The sequence below is a fragment of the Mustela putorius genome, unplaced genomic scaffold (assembly GCF_011764305.1).
Source record: "Mustela putorius furo isolate JIRA1106 unplaced genomic scaffold, ASM1176430v1.1 tig00003853_pilon_pilon_pilon, whole genome shotgun sequence".
Taxonomy (NCBI): Eukaryota; Metazoa; Chordata; class Mammalia; order Carnivora; family Mustelidae; genus Mustela; species Mustela putorius.
This window is the reverse complement of record NW_025422005.1, coordinates 54,760,610-54,779,030: the sequence shown is the minus strand read 5'-3', so window position 1 is coordinate 54,779,030 and position 18,421 is coordinate 54,760,610. Positions and strand designations below refer to the sequence as shown.

Genomic DNA, 18,421 nt, shown 5'->3' with positions numbered 1-18,421 from the left:
GGCATGTACATCTTTGAGAAGTTTTTTCATGGCTGTAAGCCAAGTATAATTGTGGAAATGTCACTATTGAAATACTGTACATTTTCCTCTAAGTCTTCCTCAAAGGGACCTGTAGTCATTTACTAGAGTGACTGTGTGCTGGAGAAAAGGAAATACCTAGACCTTCTGAGGATTATCAAACATTGGCTAATTGATATTAATTCCTGGGTATCTATATCACTGTAATCTACCAGTGAAACTGGGGGCTTATGTAAGTCAGACATTAATCGAAGTCTTAGCCCTAATTTGAAACACAGTGGACCTAGTAGGTCTACAGACACACTGTGTGGTTATTTATCCAGTTTTTGAATGCATAATTAGAAAAGATACATGTTTAGACATAAAAGATATATGTGGCAACTGGCAAAATCCTTACATTGGCTTAGACTCATGGAATAAAAACCATAACAGTAGAAAGAAGGAATCATCTGGAACCTTCCTATCTTACCAGAAGAGTAACCAAAATGAATGGCACATCTTCAGGGAAATTGCAAAGATTAGTGTCCATCACCAAGACTTGGAATAATTCAGGAGTGGTAATACCTATCACATGCCCACTTAAGTGGCTTGTTTGTCCAATGCAGAAGGCAGATCTTGACAGATATCTGAAGATGATCATAAGCTTAATCAGGAGGTAACTTCAGTTGTAGTTAATGTTCTACATGTTGTATTGTTACAGAAGCTGATTAACACTTAGGTGGTGGAGATAGTAAAACTAGTTTGGAGTGGGTTGAAGAGTGATGGGGGGGTGATTATAGAGAGGGTAGAGCCATGGTCAATCAGTGGATAGTAAGGCCAAGTTTACTGAGATCAGAGGATCAAAAAAGCCCATTTATGATGGGTTTGTAGGGAGTTCAGTTGTAAACACATTGAGTTTGAAATGTCTTTGTATTTTCAATGACTAATTTGATTACTGGTGTGGTATTTGTGAATGGGTCATGATTGACTATGACTTCAATAAATTGTCATTTCTTTATCCTAGTTATTCTTCTTTATACAGTTGATAAACACCGAACTTGGTAATTGAAGGAGGAAACGGTATTGCCAGACTTCGTATAAAAGCAAGTTTGTTCACCTACCCTGAATGAGCAGGACGAAATTCTCAATATATTAGGGCCAAATCTGTGTACAGTCACTTAGAGCTGTAGAACTCAGGGCGTGCCTAAGACTTCTTCTTGGCCTTTGTTTTCCTGTTTATAAGTTGTTTTACCATACCTACTTCCTAGAGTGATAATGATAAAAGAAAACAATAAATTACAAAGCACATGGCCAGGCTTACCATCAGTGATCAAGTAGTTCATTCCTTCCAGCCCAGCATAGAGAAGTATGAGAGAGACATTGCTGAGAAGTTCCATGCCCCTTCCATGCTTTTTAGGTCTCAGAATTTTAAGGGCATTATTCAAATAGTAAACACACATGATCTTTGCTACCTGGCTATAAAATAATCAGTGGTGCAACACGGCAGGTCACTGGGATGATCTAGGCAGGCAGTGAAATAAGAAATTAGTAAATGGAGGTAGACACCAAAAAAACCCTACATAAATTCCACTATGAGAAGAGCAAGTGAGCTAAGGGAAAGGGAGAAGTGCAGGGAAAAGAAATAACAGGAATTACTTTAATAAATATTATACAGAATTAATTTTCCTTGTGGAGAAACACGATGGCTAAAGCAAGGTTTTGATAAAAAGACATGATTTAATTACAAAGAAGATTTTTCTGCTGGTAATTCCACTGAGCAAAATATAAAATATGTTAAGCTGCAATGTTGACATTTCCAAATAGAGTAGACTTGTATACCAATGAGAACATTTTAATCATTTTTCCAATCTTGCACAATTTCAGATGTTTCCACCTTTATTCAGTTTAATACATAATATCTAAGTCTCATGGATATAATTCTGTGATTAATATTCATGAGGTTAGGAAACAGCTCTGAGCACCTGAAATACCTAAAAGTACCAAAAAGTCTAAATACCTGTCATAAAAAAAACCCAACTAGAGGGTGAGCACCTATCTCTACAAGCACCTGATACAAATGCTTGACTTCATTAGAATCCACAGCACTTTCCTAAGGGTCCATAAAGTATTCCTGTGTGAGAAAAGTATTCCTGTGTTGAGAAAAATCCAATATGTTCTTGGCCTGTCTACAGCAGTGCTTAACAAATATTTTTAAATAAATAATATAATCATGCTGAGAAAAACAACAGTAATTTCATTTTTATAGAGTGTTAGTGGGAATACAAAATTGGTACAATCTTTTTGGAGATAAATTTGTTAATGCTATTAATTAAAAAAAAACATAACCTTTAGTTAAACAATTCCACTTCCAGAAACTTATACCTCTACAAAGTTGAATGGACAAGGATAATCAAAGCTTCATTGTTTATAAACCAAAAAACTGGCAACAACCTAAATGTCCATGGGAAAGGTTACATGAATTATGATGCATCTAGCTAATGGAATTTTCAGCAGCTGTTAAAAATAATGAGGTAGAATTTCTTTACTGCAACAGAAAGATCTTTAAAGAATATTAAGTGAAAAACAGAAAGTTTGCATAATAATGATAATAGTAGTAATTATTACTATTATAAATATTGTGAAGTATAGACTATATTCTAAGTATTTTACCTTTATTAATTCATTCAATTCTCACCACAGCCCTATGAAGTGGGTGCTACTGAGATCCTCATTTTATGGAGAAGGAAACTGAAGCACAGTATTGTCAAGTAACTTGCCCAGTCACAAAATTAGTGTCAGAGGCAGTGTCTGGCTTGAGGCTCAGTGTTCTTACCTGGTTCTATTCTATGTGTGTTAAAAAATGTATAAAAATCCATGTGTCTAGGGGTGCTTGGGTGGCTCAGTGGGTTAAGCCTCTGCCTTCAGCTCACGTCATGATCTCAGGGTCCTGGGATCGGGCCCTGCATTGGGCTCTCTGCTCCGCGGAGAACCTGCTTCCTCATCTCTCTCTGCCTGCCTCTCTGCCTACTTGTGATCTCTTTTTCTGTCAAATAAATAAATAAAATCTTTTAAAATCTATGTGTGTAAATATACACATATGTGGATATGGAAATGTACATACATATGTATGCATGTATGTATTCATATCTGCATGGAACATGGCACTAAATACAATCTCTGAACTGTTATCAGTTGCTTTCTTTAAAGAGTTGGTAGAAGAGGAAGAGGAAAAGATACTTTTTATGTGACACAAGTATATTTTGCTTGTTTGCTTTTGTTATGAGAGATATTATTTTTATAGTAGTTTTTTCACAGGTGGTTCCCAAAATATAACTACCTCGTTATTTTTCTTCTGCTGCTAGCAATTAAGGAAGACATCTGCCCATTTTCCCTCATTGTTAAAAAGTTATTCATTCAGCAAAAACATTTAAACTGTGCTAGGTGTCCCTGCCTGTCCTTGTCCTTAGGGAGCTCACTGCCTACTGGAACAGCCTGACATATAAACATGTAATTCCAGAGCTTCTATAATGGGGCTGTACAAGCACGGGGTGGAAGGGGCACAAAGGAGAGATAACAATTCTGTGGAGTCATGGAGGGACAGTGTGAAAGAAGGCTGGCAAAGAGGAGGTAATGCTTTGCCTAAATACTAAAGGAAAAGCAGGAGTTCTTGAGGAAACAGGGGAGAGGAGGAAGAGAAAAAGCATCCTTTTTCCTTCAGGAAAATGGGAGTAATGTCACAAAGGCAGGAAACCACATTGTTCTTCACAGGACTGGGCAGAGTTTAATTTGGTTACAGCTTAGGGAGGGAAATGTGAGGAATGCCTCTGGAAATGCGGGCAGAAGGAACATCCTGTAAGTCCTTGTGGGTCATGGTAAGAACTTCATCCATGTACCAATGTTTCCTAAGGAATATGCAAAGAACAAAGGTGTTCATGGAAAAACTCAAAAGATATGGATCAAAGGATATGGATCAAAAGATATACATATACACAATGGAATATTATCTGGCCTTAAGAAGGAAGGAAATTCTGACATGTCCTAAAAGCAGGTGAACCTTGAAAGCATTATTCGAAAATGTCAGACACAGAAGGACAAATACCGTATGATATACCACTTACATGAGGTACTCAGAATAGTCAAATTTATTGAGACAGAAAGAATAGGGTTACTAGATGTTGGGGTGAGGAGGAATGGGAATGACTGTTTAGTGGTTAATAATTTCAGTTAGAGATGATGCAACAGTTCTGGAGATGGATAGTAGTAAGTTGCACAACAATGTGAATGTATTTAATGCCACTGAATTGTACACTCAGTGGTAAAATGATAAATGTTATACTAAGCATATTTTACCATAATAAAAAAAGGTTGAAATGGTAAATTCTATGTTATGTGTATTTTACCACAATTACAAAATATGGGATAAGAGAAATAAAAAAATAGACAAAATAGATACACAATTCAAATTCAATTCTTTTTTCTTTTTGGCATTAAAATTAGGTATGTCATTTCTTTGCTCAAGTTGATAATGATGATTTGTTTCTGTTATATAATAATGGCTGTCACTTACTGAAAACTAGCTCTGCGCTAGTTTTACATCCATAGAGATAAGGAGATGCTGGCCCAGAGAGGTCAACTAATTGACCCAAGAGTACGTGGTGGTGAGGGGACATGTCTAGGAATCTTAGAATCCGAACTCGGCTTCAAAACACTTGCTCTGTCACCAATCCCCAAGTTGCTTGATTATCTTAGTACTTTTTTAGATACGCCTTCATTTTGCTTAAGCAAGTTTTCCCTTGATCTGCAAAAATGTACTGTTTGTTTTCTGGGTTCAGAAAATGTAAGAAGCCCAAGGCAATGCAGAATAAAATGTTTGTTGAGTGTTTCCTTTTATCCACGTATGATACTTTTGAAGGGCTTTGACCTTCTGAAAGAGAGACCAAAAGAGCATGCAAAGTGAGTCTAGACGCTCGCAACTCAGAGAACTACTTCGCCAGCCACCTGTTACCGAGGGGAGGATGGTCCGTACTTCACTTGCGGCTGTTATCTGGAGAATACGGCTTCTGGGCCCCCGGCCGCCCGCTCCCCCGGCTTAGATACGCGGCCGCAGAGAGACCCAGAGCAGACTCGCGCGCAGGCGCGAGGCGGCAGCGGCGTTCAGAGTCTGGGCTTTGCAGCCTGGCGCCCCGGTGTCCCCGAGTGGTTTCCCCGCCTTGGCCTTTTCTCCCTTCGCGCCCGAGCTCAGGGTCGCCCCTGCCCCTTCTCCAGGCCCTCTCCAACCCATGCCCAGGCCAGTCCCGGCGCGCCCCCTACCCTCTGACCCTGCGTTGCATAATGCCGGAGCGAAGTCCCCAAGGGTGTGAAACCCAGCGTTCCTGCCCCTGGGCGGGGACGGGCGGCGACCGTGCGGGGAGGCGAGGCGGCGAGGGCGCAGCCGGCACCGTCCACCGGCCAGGGCCCGGCGAGTCTCCCGGGAGTAGGCCCCCCGCGCCGCGCGGCCCCACCGCCAGGCCCTCCCGCCGCTCCCTTCGCAGGCCGCCGCCGCCGCAGCCATGGCGGAAGTTCATAGACGTCAGCATGCCCGGGTTAAAGGAGAAGCCCCCGCGAAATCCTCCACACACAGACATGAGGAGGAGCTGGGGATGGCGTCGGCCGAAACGCTGACGGTGTTCCTGAAGCTGCTGGCCGCCGGCTTTTACGGCGTGAGCTCCTTCCTGATCGTGGTGGTCAACAAGAGCGTGCTCACCAACTACAGGTAGGGCCGAGGCGGCGGCGGCGGCAGCGGCCGAGGCCGGGGGAGGAGCGCGCGGCGGCGGCGGCAGGGCGCCGGCTCCCTGGACTTGCGCCGCTAAAGTTAAAGCTGAACAAAGTTGGGCGGGAGCTGGGGAGGGCGGGCGGTGAATGAGCGGCCGGGGCTGCGGGGTTGGCTCGGCGCGCGGGCCGGGGTGCGGGTTCCAGCTCCGGGCGCGGAGCTCCGGACCGCCCCGTGCACGTTTCGACCCCGGTGGGAAAGCGCCCATCGAGCCGCGCTCTGGAAACCTTTGCCCTTCAGAGCGATGGAGCGGAGTTGCTTCGTGACTTTTGGCTCTTGAGCATGCCAGGCTGGGAGCAGAGCGAGGGATGCCCTCCCTTCCCCGCAGCCTGGCCCGGGGTCCCGGGCTTCAAGGGTCCCTGAGGTCGCTGACAGCCTCTGGGGAAGTGCGCATCAAGCTCATTTAAGACCGTTCTGCCGCTGTCACTGGGACCCTGAGGCAGAGGCAGAAGCAGAAGCATGTTTGTTGTAAAGATGTGAAACTGTTGAGGAGACCTATGTCTTCTACTGGTTGAAAAATCCGTTGCAGGCTGCTGGCTGAAACTGGACGCGGACAAGATGAGACAAGTGGCCGCTGGAGGCTACAAAATCAGCGGCAATCAGCGGCGTGGCCTGACAACCAGCAGGGATTTTTCTCACGTTTTCATTTGGGGAGACGTTGGTGTTTGTTTCAAAATACGTTTTAAGGTTGCAGATGGGCAAATTGAATTCACAGAACTGCTTTTGAGTTTTTCTGACCCTCTATTTCTCTCTACCTTTTTTGTAGATTTCCCTCCTCACTATGTGTTGGACTTGGCCAGGTTAGTTGGAATCTTCAGCATTACGTGGTTTATGTCGCTGGAACTTCTGTGTGTGTCTTTATATGTAGAACAGTGAATCTGTGTTCTCTGTTTGCAGATGGTGGCCACAGTGGCAGTTCTCTGGGTGGGAAAGGCACTCAGAGTAGTCAAGTTTCCTGACCTTGACAGAAATGTACCTCGAAAGGTAAAATAAAATAGAAATAATAAAATCTTTATTTTCTGAAAACAAGTCGCTCTATATTTTTATCAGTCCTCTGCATATGTAAAAAATTGCCGTTTTGAAGTTGCCCAGAATGGGTATAATGAAGGTAAAGAATAAATGTGGTATTACATGTTTTGAAAAGTCCTACCAACTCCTTAAAATTAAGGGGAAAAAGGCCCCCAGATATCTTGTGTTGTTTTAATTAATGAAGACTTGTTGGGAGTACAGCTGTTCTGCATTTTCTACATCCATCTAATCTAGCCGACGTATCCTACATCCATTATTCCTTGGGTTTATTTTCTTCTTCTGCCTGGCTCTGCTTGACTCCACGTGCAGATGAAGCGCCTTTCCCTTTTCTGCTGACATTAGAGCCATGGGCTATTACATTATCATATTTTAAAGCAAGTGATGTTTCTGTCTTCTAAGGTTTGATCATACTCATATTTCTGTTTCTTTTTTTTCTTCTCCATTCTTCCCTCTCTTTGCCATAGTACTGCTGTTATCCAGGAATAATGTTTTATGGGTGCTTCATGGGGGCCAAAAATTGTATATGAGTTCTAATCTTATGTTTTAAGTGGAAAGAATTTGATCATATAAACAACTGTTTCTGTTTGAAAGGACCTTGTTTTAGCTGTCTTTATTATTGAGCTTTGTTATCCCTTTTTAAATTTTCTAGACGTTTCCACTACCTCTACTATATTTTGGGAACCAAATCACGGGACTGTTCAGCACAAAGAAACTGAAGTATGGATAACTTTATTTTACTAGTGAGGTTAATATGATGTATTCTTAAAACTGTACTTGAATGTCAAATATTTAACACATTGTTATTGGAAAAAAATGAACGAACCAGAAAGCTTTTGTTACTTAAATAAGATTACACCAGAGGTTTTAATTTAAATTCTTTGAGTTTGAAAACAAGGAGTTTTTGTTTGTTTTAGGTACCCCCCCAACTTTGATACTAGGAGTCTTAAAATGTTATAAAATGCTGTTATAGGAGATTTTTATTATTTTTCCAGAGCTACTGTAGTGAAGAGTATATGCTAGGTTCCTGGGATTTCAATTCTTTAACACAATTTATAAATATTATATTTTAGGCAAATTCTATAAGCAAAATCAGAGGGTGGGTAGGAGAACTTTTGTAGTTTTTCTTTTAACATGAGGTAGTTAAAGTAACATCAGATGGAACTCCAATACAAATACGATTAATATTATACCCATGAGCATACCACTGTAGAGGCAGCATGTTCACTTTTACAAAGAAGCAGTAGTTTTCTGCTCTGCGACAATACTGTTTTATTATCCTCTAACCTCCTAATTCTTGACTTCTCCACTTGAGGAGTGTAGTATGTATTAGGTATATGTGATATTAAAGTTATACATATGGAGAAGCCATTTAACAGAAATCCGTGGTTTCACTACTTCCACTTAAGCTAACCCCCGGAATATTAGATGATTGTAAAACAGAATGGGGAGATCTCTGAGGATCAGAGACAAAGCGTTTTTCATTTCCTCTTTCTTCAGACCCAAGAAATGTGACAGAGTGACTATGATGATATCTCTCAGGCAGGGCTCCTGGAAGTCGAATTTATCATGCATGGGTGGGGCATCCTTTTCCATCTCATTACCTGCTCAGGAAGAAATGTAGACCTGCTGCAAAGTACTGCTTGTATAGAATTTGCTCTTTTTCATCCATTGTCATCCATCTATCCATCCATTCATTCACACCCTATCTCTGGTTGCCAGCTAAGTATAAGGCACTTTGGAGTGAGATGGGATGTATTCAGAAATAACGATATTGCAAGAGACTGTGTTTGACTAGTGCAAGCAGAGTGCTCTGATAATTTAGAAGAAGACAAAAGTACATCCACAAAAAGGAGTATTTGATGGGGTGAGATTATCATAGATGCTGTTTGGAAGGTTGGAGATGTCGTTTTGTGGGGGGTGGGTGGGAAATAAAATCAGTCTAGTAAAGAAGGACGAAAGAGGTCTTTTTCTTTTAAAACTAACATGGTCACTGTTCAGGGTGTTTGTATAGTAAGGAGTGTAAAATTAAAAAGTGGCTGTTACTAGTCTTTGATCATAGATATGTGATTGCTACCATTTTTTATAGGTAGCCTGAAGTTTTTCACTTCTTGTAGTTTTATAAAAGCAACTCTTTCAGGCTTTCAAATAAGAATTACTTCTAGAGAGGAATAAAGGTTTAATTTAATCACAGATTAACCAACATGGAATGAAATTAATCAGCATAATGTATGGAAGAGACTAGCATTATTCTAAGGTACTTATTTGGAGAATCTTAGTTCAAAAAGTCAATCACTGAACTTTATTTTACCTAATTATATTTTTTCTTGTTTTAAAATTTTCTGCAGCTTGCCCATGTTTACAGTTCTGAGAAGGTTCTCCATCCTGTTTACAATGTTTGCTGAAGGAGTTTTACTCAAGTGAGCTAAATTTCTAATATATATGTATATATCTAGTCTTTAACAGACTTTAGTCATCTTGAAAAGGGGCCAGCATATGTGAAATAGTAAAATTATTTCTCTTATTTCTGCTTTATCTTTCAAGAAATTTAAGGACTTTCTTTTTTTGCTATAGTAGTTGATAGTTTATGGGATCAGTAGTTGGGAAGATTATGAATTGGAATTGGAATCTGTCTGAACATGAGATACACTTTCCAGAATTCCTGTACCTACTGTTGCCACAAGTGATGCTGGGTCTGAAACATCAGTATAGGTTTTACATAATGTTCCTGTCTTGGCTACTTTACTACAAATGTGTGTGACCTTTTTCTACTGAAACAAATTCAAACTCAATAATAATAAATTCAAACTCAATAATAAATAAAAATTCAAACTCAATAATAATAGCAAATATAAGAATAAGAAAACAAAAAGAATAAGAAAAAAATTCCTGTTTTGTATAAGTTTTTGCTTTCTCAAAAGGATTCTTTGAAATATCCAATTCCTTGAAAACATTTAAAATTACAATTGCTTATAGCTTTTTTAAGGAAAACTTTTTTTTTTTTTTGGTCTATATTGCAGAATGAATCTTTGTGAATAACTACAGGTACATGTATGCACTTTATTTTATTTTGTAGGAAGACTTTTTCCTGGGGTATTAAGATGACTGTATTTGCAATGATTATTGGAGCCTTTGTAGCTGCCAGGTAAGAATGTATTTCCACATTAGGAAATTATCTATAGTTATTGATAATCAATTACTAATAAAAAGAATTTTGTATAGGCTGAGTAAGAATCTGTCTTTGGGAGGCATCCAAAAGACTCTTTGGGAAGTTAGATTTTTCTAGGTCAAGGCTGGCAAAATCTGATTCTTCTACTTATTGAGCACATTCTATATGCAACACAGTATGTTTGGAATTTTACACATATTTATGCATTTTTTACAACACCTCTGAAAGATGTGGGTATAATTTTCCTATTTTCAGTTGAGGAAACGGAAACCTAAGTTCAGAAATTTGGTCGAGGTTACACAGCTCGTAGATGGCAGCACTGGAATTTGAATTTGTGCCTAACTCCAGAGCCTGTGCGCTTCTATAAATCATGTGGTATTCTTTTACTTTATTTATATAGTGCTAAAGAAAATAGTGCTCAGAAAAGGCAAATGATAATGAATTCTTTCCTTGTGGTAGAATAATAAATAATAGAATATCTTTATTTGGCTTCACTTAAGATACAACACAAGGACCATGACTTATATATTCTATTAAATTAATGAAAATTTCCCCATTGTTTTTAAGTTTCAGTTTTAAAATGCAGGGAGAAAATATATGCCCAAAGACTAAGAAAATTAAAGTGATGGCTAGAAGCCTTCTACATTTTACTTTGACCAGGGCATGCATGTATGGGTTTGCTAATGTCGCAAATTCTGCCTGACATTTATTTTCTGTCTGGGGTTCAGTGTGCTTCTTGGACTGGCTCATTTACCTTCATCATTCCTGTAGTATAGGCAGGGGGGAAATACTGTAAAATACTGTAAGTCACATTCCACCCCAAATCTCCCAAGTGAAATTGCATTCTTTAAAAAAAATAATAAAAAAGACGAAAAAGGATAGAAAACTTGGTTACTAGAATTTGATTATATGGCTTTCCTTTAGGTAATATGGCCTTCTTGAAAAATTCTATGTGAGCCTCTGACCTTTTTGAAGCAGTTCTGTAAAGCTGGTGGGATTCAGAATTGAACCAAACAGGAGTGCTCAGGGCCAACCAACCCTGACCTACATAAAGTTTCTAAGGAGGATTTTCTTGGGATGAGACTTAATCTAATCAGAACACTTTACTATGGAAAAAGATTGGGAGGAAGGGAGTCTGAAGTTAGAAGGTTGTCAGGCTGCTTGGGAGAGGGGTTATACATAAAGCTAGTTCTGCCTGGAATTGCAGGGGTATCATGTTTCTCAGAAGTCCCATTCCATGCACTGGTTTAGCTATGAATACATAGTATTTTCGCACAATCACAGGATGTTGGGCCCCTATTTTTAGCTAGAGTGCTGAAGTACACTGAAGGCATATTTTCTTAGGTTTTTTGTTATTCTGTTCAGTTTACTAAGTTTTGTTCTTGTGCCTGGTGTTCAGCTAAATACTAGAAAACACCAGTTTCCCTAATCCTGCTAGTTATAGGCTTTTTAAGTAATTGTTTAAGTATTTGAGTTCCTAGTGTGTGCTTAAACACTGCTGTAGCTTGATCTCAGAACTAACTATAATCTATACTTCAGAAATTCCACTCAGTGACTAACCCAACCACCTGTACAACCTGCCTTTTGTGTGAATGAGTCCTTGGAAAATGACATGTTAAGAACTTCATCCTTTTGGTTTCCTTCTCTTGGAAATTGAGCTCTGATGCCTTCTTCCTGCTTCAGACGTATTATAATGGCAAATTTGGTTACTTGTTCTTGTTGTCTGACTTTGAATTCAGAGCGGTGTGCTATTAACTGACATGACTAATTATTACTAATGACTGTGTTTAAGAGTTAGTACTTCTCATTTCTGAAGACTTCCCTATTGAGTATGAAATTGCTCATTATAACCAGAATCAAGAAGTACTAATCACTGATAAAATGCCTAATGTTCACTTAGCTAGATAAGAATATGTTCTTCTTTGTTCTTCTATTTATTGTACATTCAGATCTTTTTAAAAGTACTTGCATGTTCTTTAAGTTATTAAAGTGTTGCTTGTGTTTTACAGCTCTGACTTGGCATTTGATCTGGAAGGATATGTTTTCATTCTGATAAATGATGTCCTGACAGCAGCAAATGGCGCCTATGTAAAACAGAAATTAGATTCAAAAGTAGGTAGCAATCTAAATCCTTAAGAGATGTTTATTGGTTATGGGAGTGGTAATGCTTATTTGTCAGGAAAAAAGCCGGGAATAAAGAAAACTACTTTGGAGAGCTGGGGAAGACCTAGGGATCTCTGAGGGTAAAATGCCCATGCTTTGCTCCCCACTTAAGAAATTCTTTCAGTTATTAATTAGCAAATTAGATTTTACAGTTAGCTTTTCCGGAAGGGTTTGGGTGATTATTGACTTTGGGAGAGGGATGTAATTAGGGTTGTTCATTACAGGGAAGTGTTCATGGCCATATTCTAGAAGGGTTGGTGAGGAATCTGGGCAAGAAAGAAATATCTGGAAACTCTTGAGCAGATTTGAGAAGTGAGAGTTGAAAGGGGCTGAAGATCAAGAATGCATTTTGTCTATTTGTCCCACCAAATAGTGGGAAACTTTACGGAGCATTAGAATTGCTCTCCCTCTTAGGAGCAACACTGAGTTCCTTGGCCTAGATCTCATACACACGAACTAGCCACACCTATCCTTTTTTTCTTAACTTGCAGCATGCATACAAAGTCTTTACAGGTATTTTTTATTTGTCGGTCTACTATATACTTTAAATATATACCCACTAAGTTTTATTTTTAGATCAAGCCAGACCATCAGAAAGCAGAGTATTTGAGCCACATTGCTTTCACTACATTATGGCATAAGTTCACATTATTGTAAGCAGCTGTGTAGGGGTACCTGGGTGGCTCAGTCAGTTGAGCATCTGACTTTTGGCTTCAGTTTGGGTCTTGATCTTGGGGTCATCAGATTGAGCCCCATGTAGGCTCCATACTCACTAGAGAATCTGTTTGGTTTCTCTCCCTCCATCTCCCCTCGACCCCCCCACAGATGCAGGAATTCAATCTCTCTTAAATAAATAAATCTTTAAAAAAATGAGCAGCTGTGTAGGACTCAGCTGTATATATCATAGGGTTGTTGTTGAAGGAGCTGTCCTTTCTATCATGATGTGTCTTGCGTGAGGACCCACATGAGATTTCACAGATGCCACTATAGTTTTTTCTGAACAGTGGTATATTTTTTATTTCATAATTAAATTTTATAACTGACTGTGACGTTATCTTATTTCCCTACCCATGTTTTCTAAACCATATGACCTTACCGAGTAAGTTTTTAGTCTGCTCTATTATATGTAAAATATTTCTGAAACTACTTCAGGTCATTTTTTTGAGTTGAGATCAGAAATACAAATGCCCAACTACTCAGTGGTAGTATTAATGTCAAGTTTGTATTGTCTAGGTAGGGGTCTTTGCCTTCTCCACATAGAACGAGTGGCCATCCCAGTAGCCTTCATTATTCTCAGAGGTTTGTTTTGAAGATTTTTGAAGAAATGGGAATAGGGTCAGTGTAGATTGTTTCCAACACATTTTCTTTAAATATACTTTTATGTCTTGTTCTCCATTTATTTGCTGTGGTGACTGTATGATTGTATTTTAATGGAAGCTACTACTATTAAAAATTCTTATCTTTTTGAAACAGCTAGAGAAAAGGGAGCAGTTAGAGGTTTAGCTTTAATATGTTTCTGTTTTTTATTTTTTCCTCAGCCAATTTGCTGCTTTGGAAAATAAGTACCAGTGATAACATTCCATTTGTCCAGCACCCTCCACTGTCTGAAACAGTACTGTCCAATAGAATTTTCTGTGTTGATAGAAGTCTTATATATTTCTGCTGTCCATTAACGGGAGCCACTAGTCACATGTGGCTGCTGTTGAGCACTCGATAAGTGACTGGCACAACCGAGGAACTAAATTAGTAGTTTAATCATAATTAAATTGAAATAACTGCACATGGCTAGTGGCTACTATATAGGACAGTACAGTCTAGAGTACATCCCAGAACCTACAAAAAGCAATGCGTGCTTCTGAGTATTTTATTCCCAGGAGAGTCCTTCAGTTCCTCACTTAAAAATGACTTATGACTCACTTGCATTAGAACTTTTAATCATATTGATCTGCTTTTCATACTTCATGGATTAGGAGCAACATACTAGGAGACAGAATTCAATTTAGAGGCAGAGAGGTGGTATAAAAGGTCGGCTAACAACAGAAGATACAAACAGGAAAACTGTAAGTCAGATGGAAGTACTCAAAAATGGGGCAGTTAAATGACAGTATGGGCGATATCCTGTAAGAACACAATACAGTAATGCGTATTTATGAGGATACCTTAAATTCAGTACTAGTTGATGTACTACTCTGTTTAAGAGGCAGGGGGAAAGATTTCAAAATAGTTAAGATGAGAAAATAAGAACAGTTTGACATTTAAGTTTTTGGTATTTGTCAGTTGTCTGGATGGTGTGTGTCTGTGTGTAGGCATCCTCTACTTCCTAGATCACACTCGTATCTCTGGCTGACAGAGTATCTGTTGTTAAAGGTTGTTTTCTTCTTCTATGGCCTTTTTCTTGCTGCTTTAGAAATGAGGCACATCTTTTCATCGATGCCAAGGCCACCACGAGCAGTCAATTACTTGTTTTATCTGAGAGGCAGTATGGCCACCCTTAGGTGCTGTTAATAAGTCAGAAGTTTTAGTATCACCGATAGTTTCAGGACTGCTAAAATCATGGTCCTTTGAGCTTAAGTCACGTGGTATAAAGACTTTATGCTGCATTTCTGACCTGAATGCAGCTATTGAGTTTAAAACATTTTTAACTTAAAAAAAAATCATACAGATAATACATATTTATGATGGAAGTAGTAGAAGATGTAGACAAGCAAGAAAAAGAAAATCTAAATCTCCCTCAATTCTACCATCAAGTGAGCAGCACAGTTTTGGAGGGTAAGTGTGTGCACTCATATTTATGTGTACACACTTAACTGTATACAATTTTAAATGAAAAAGCAACAAATAATGTTTTCTAACCTATATTTTTCATGTAATGCAGTTTCATGAACCTCTTTCCTTGTCAGTATTATTTAACCTTTTTAGTGGTTGCATAATGTTTCTTTCTATGATTGTATCCTCATCTAACCACCTAGTTTTCTGTTGTTGAGTATTTGTTCCCAGTATTTCAAAGCTGCTTTTGAGAAGGTAGATTGACTTTTCACATCATTCAGTCTCCTTACATCAGAGAAGTTAGGTAGATAGTAGATATATAACTAGTCCTTCATCCCCACCCTGCCCCCATCAAACTCTAGCCTACTTTTTCAGGTGACTGCTTCTGGCTGAATGTTTTAGAAGTGTGCAAATCAAAAGTGAACCCAGATTTCTCATACGCTCCCTGTATTTAAAGACATACGTGGTTCTTTTGTTGTTCCCCAGTAGCTGAGGGCACAACGAATCACACTTTTGCCAACTGTAGGTAATCTTCATTGAAACTCACTTAAACATTTTCAGAAATACTTCACTGGCAAGTTACAGCTGTCTGTGTTGGTCTAGGTAGGAGCATGTGTGTTGGTATCTATCCATCTCTCTCTCTCAAATGGCACTTCGTTGTGGTTCTGAAAAGTTAAAGGCCTCAGGGTAGTGTTTGTATAGAAGGGTTTGTGTATATTCAAAGTAATGGCTTCCCTGCTTGCTGCTTGGAGGTAGCCAATTGATACTATTTTTATTTCTCTGATTTTTAGCACTCAGTGAATCTCGGACAAATTTAAAATCTTGTATGTTTGCTCTTTTTTCCCCCCTTTTGAAAGCTTACATTATTTCTTAATGTTTGCAAAACAGCTGATTTGCTGTCTGTATGGTTGGGGAGCTGAGTGTGTGTGTGTGTGTGTGTAGGGGTGTGTAGGGGTGTGTGTGTATCCTGTATAGAGTTGTGTATGTCTGTCTGCTAGAACCAAATGAAACACCTAATTATTTACTATTCTAGGAGCTGGGGAAATATGGCCTGCTCTATTACAATGCACTGTTCATGATTCTGCCCACCTTGGCCATTGCATATTTTACAGGAGATGCGCAAAAGGTAAGACTTCTTAATTATGATTTAATGTCTTATTTTTTTGAGCTGTATTATTGCTGGTGTCCACAGATAGACTGTGGGGTTGGTAAAAAGTAATGTGCTCACTGAGTGACCAAAAACTGAGAGCTTATTTTTTTAGCTTGTTAATGTCATGCTAACCTTTTTTTCTTGGCATAAGTATTGGATAGTACTAAAATGGCTCAAAATAGCTTTGGCTCTTACCGTAAAAATAGTGCGTGCCAACTAGTGTCCTTCTCTTATGTGTCAGAAAGCTAGAGGAAGGAAATTTTTACATTTCTACTGAACTACAAAATAAGAATAGTGGCAGGCTATCCTCAAGAAACAAAAAATCCTGAATTAGTAAGGTTTCTTCAAACCTAAACAAAATGCTTGGCTTTCTAGAAGTTCTGTTTTATGGTACAGTTATTATGCTGGCTTAAATCCCAAGCTGGGTTTTTTCCTCAGGAGGTATTTAGCACCATGTGGTAACTTAACTGTGTAAATAGGAACTAATATAATACTTTACTCATTTTCTGAAATGATTAACTAAATAAACCCAGAATAGAGTAGCAAATAAATCAATACAACATTTTTTCTTTAAAGGAAACCCATATTCATAGGAGAAAAATTGATAAATAATCCATTTTGTTAGGATTCACAAAATTTGGCAAACTAGATAAAAATCTAGAATTTACCAAGTTTCTGTAACAAGATTTCTTCTAATGAGTCCTCTGGCTAGTAGTCTCTTCAGAACAAATGTGTTGATTATTTACTCTAATGACAGAAACAATTTCTACATACCAATGGGAGCCAAAATAAAAGTTCTGAAAATAGTTAGATTATGAAAAAATTGTTCTTCAAAGATAGAAGACCTTATAAAGCTTATAAAGGTGCTTTGTTTTATTCATCAAGAATGCTTTCTTTTTAAAAACTGGCACAGAGGGACTCCTGAGTGGCTCTGTCGGTTATATGTCTGCCTTTAGCTCAGGTCGTGATCCCACATCCAGGACATCCAGATCAAGTCCCGCATCAGGCTCTCTGCTGAGCAGGAAGTCTGCTTCTCTTTTTCCCTCTGCTTCTCCCTCTCCTTCTGCCTCTCCCCTTGTTGTGGTCTTTCTCTGACAAATATATAAAATCTTTAAAAAAAATTAAAAATAAAATAATAAAAAACTGGCATAGATCATCTTGAACAGGTATAAATGTTTTAATGAACTGTGACCTGGCTGCCAGCAGACCTAAAAGTGACTCCAAAGTAGGAAATAGAGCTGTTGCTCTGACTAATAAAGAGTGTTGAATAAATATTTTATGATTGTGAAAAAAGTGGGAAGAGAAACTAATTTATTTATTGAGTCCCTATTATGTGCTAGTTACTTCATGTTGTAATATAATGTAGTCCCCAGAACAGCTCTAGAAAGTTTGAACTATCTCTCTTTTACCAATGTGGAACTAAGACTTAGTCCCTTGCCCAATGCCATACTGTCGGTGGGTAGAGTCAGGATTTAAACTCAGGCCTAACTCCAGAAGCCATGGTCTCCCAGTGTTCGTCCTCCCTCTAGGAGACTCTGGCCGAAGCACCTCTTACTCTTTAGCTTTGGGCCAAGGATGTAACGTAAAGTAGCCGGGCCCCTCATGGCAGCATGGGTGGTTCCAAATCTTGAGGCCAATCTGTACATGACAAGTTGGAAGAATTAACGTAGTTAGGTATTTTATAGACTTGGCAAAGATGCAATTCTCATTAATTGGAAACTTTGACGAGTAGCTTGTAGATACTTGAAAAAATGGACCAAAGGAGATAATTCTTCATTCCAAAGGGATGATCATTTAACTAGAAGTTATCTGCCAGGTTATAGCATTATTCATGCATATTTGAAAGTTCAGTAACATTCAGCTTGAAATGCTGATTGAGAGTGTTTCATCAGAGTGAAAAAAGTTGCCATGTCATCTACATATAGGTTGAGGTTTAGATTTTTCCTCTTATTTTTTTCTTTTTTATGTGGAGGAGTAGAATTTGAGTAATCTTTTTGTTGTTTTCAACAAAAGTGCCACGCAAAGGTCGAGAAAGGTTTATTTTGGAAGAAATGTTTTTTAAAAAAATGACAGAATTCACCTAAATACTTTCAAGCTAGGATGATAAACTAGTAGAAGATGAATTTATTTTTCTGTAATCAAATCCTGTCAGCATTTTGGTTTCACATAAATGTTGTTTATCCTCACTCTTATTATTAGTTAATATTGTTCTTATAAAACATTTTCTGGGGGGTAGATGGGCACACTGTCTGGCAGTCTCATAATATCATACTTTTTTTCTTAACATTCTGTCCTTCACATGCTCTCCTTCTGACCTTCTCAAATAGTTAAGCGTTACTGT

General features: G+C 38.7%; 1 protein-coding gene across 1 annotated transcript in view; it reads left to right on the top strand.

The window, feature by feature from the left end:
- Positions 1-4,961: 4,961 nt before the first annotated feature.
- Positions 4,962-18,421, top strand: part of SLC35D1 (solute carrier family 35 member D1) — a 53,347-nt gene continuing 39,887 nt past the window's right edge. Inside the window, exons 1-8 of the mRNA XM_004762967.3 lie at positions 4,962-5,749; positions 6,573-6,606; positions 6,704-6,790; positions 7,485-7,552; positions 9,181-9,252; positions 9,909-9,977; positions 12,011-12,113; positions 15,964-16,056. Coding sequence (XP_004763024.1) covers positions 5,547-5,749; positions 6,573-6,606; positions 6,704-6,790; positions 7,485-7,552; positions 9,181-9,252; positions 9,909-9,977; positions 12,011-12,113; positions 15,964-16,056 — 729 coding nt within the window. The 5' untranslated portion in view covers positions 4,962-5,546. The remainder of the gene's footprint in view (positions 5,750-6,572; positions 6,607-6,703; positions 6,791-7,484; positions 7,553-9,180; positions 9,253-9,908; positions 9,978-12,010; positions 12,114-15,963; positions 16,057-18,421) is intronic.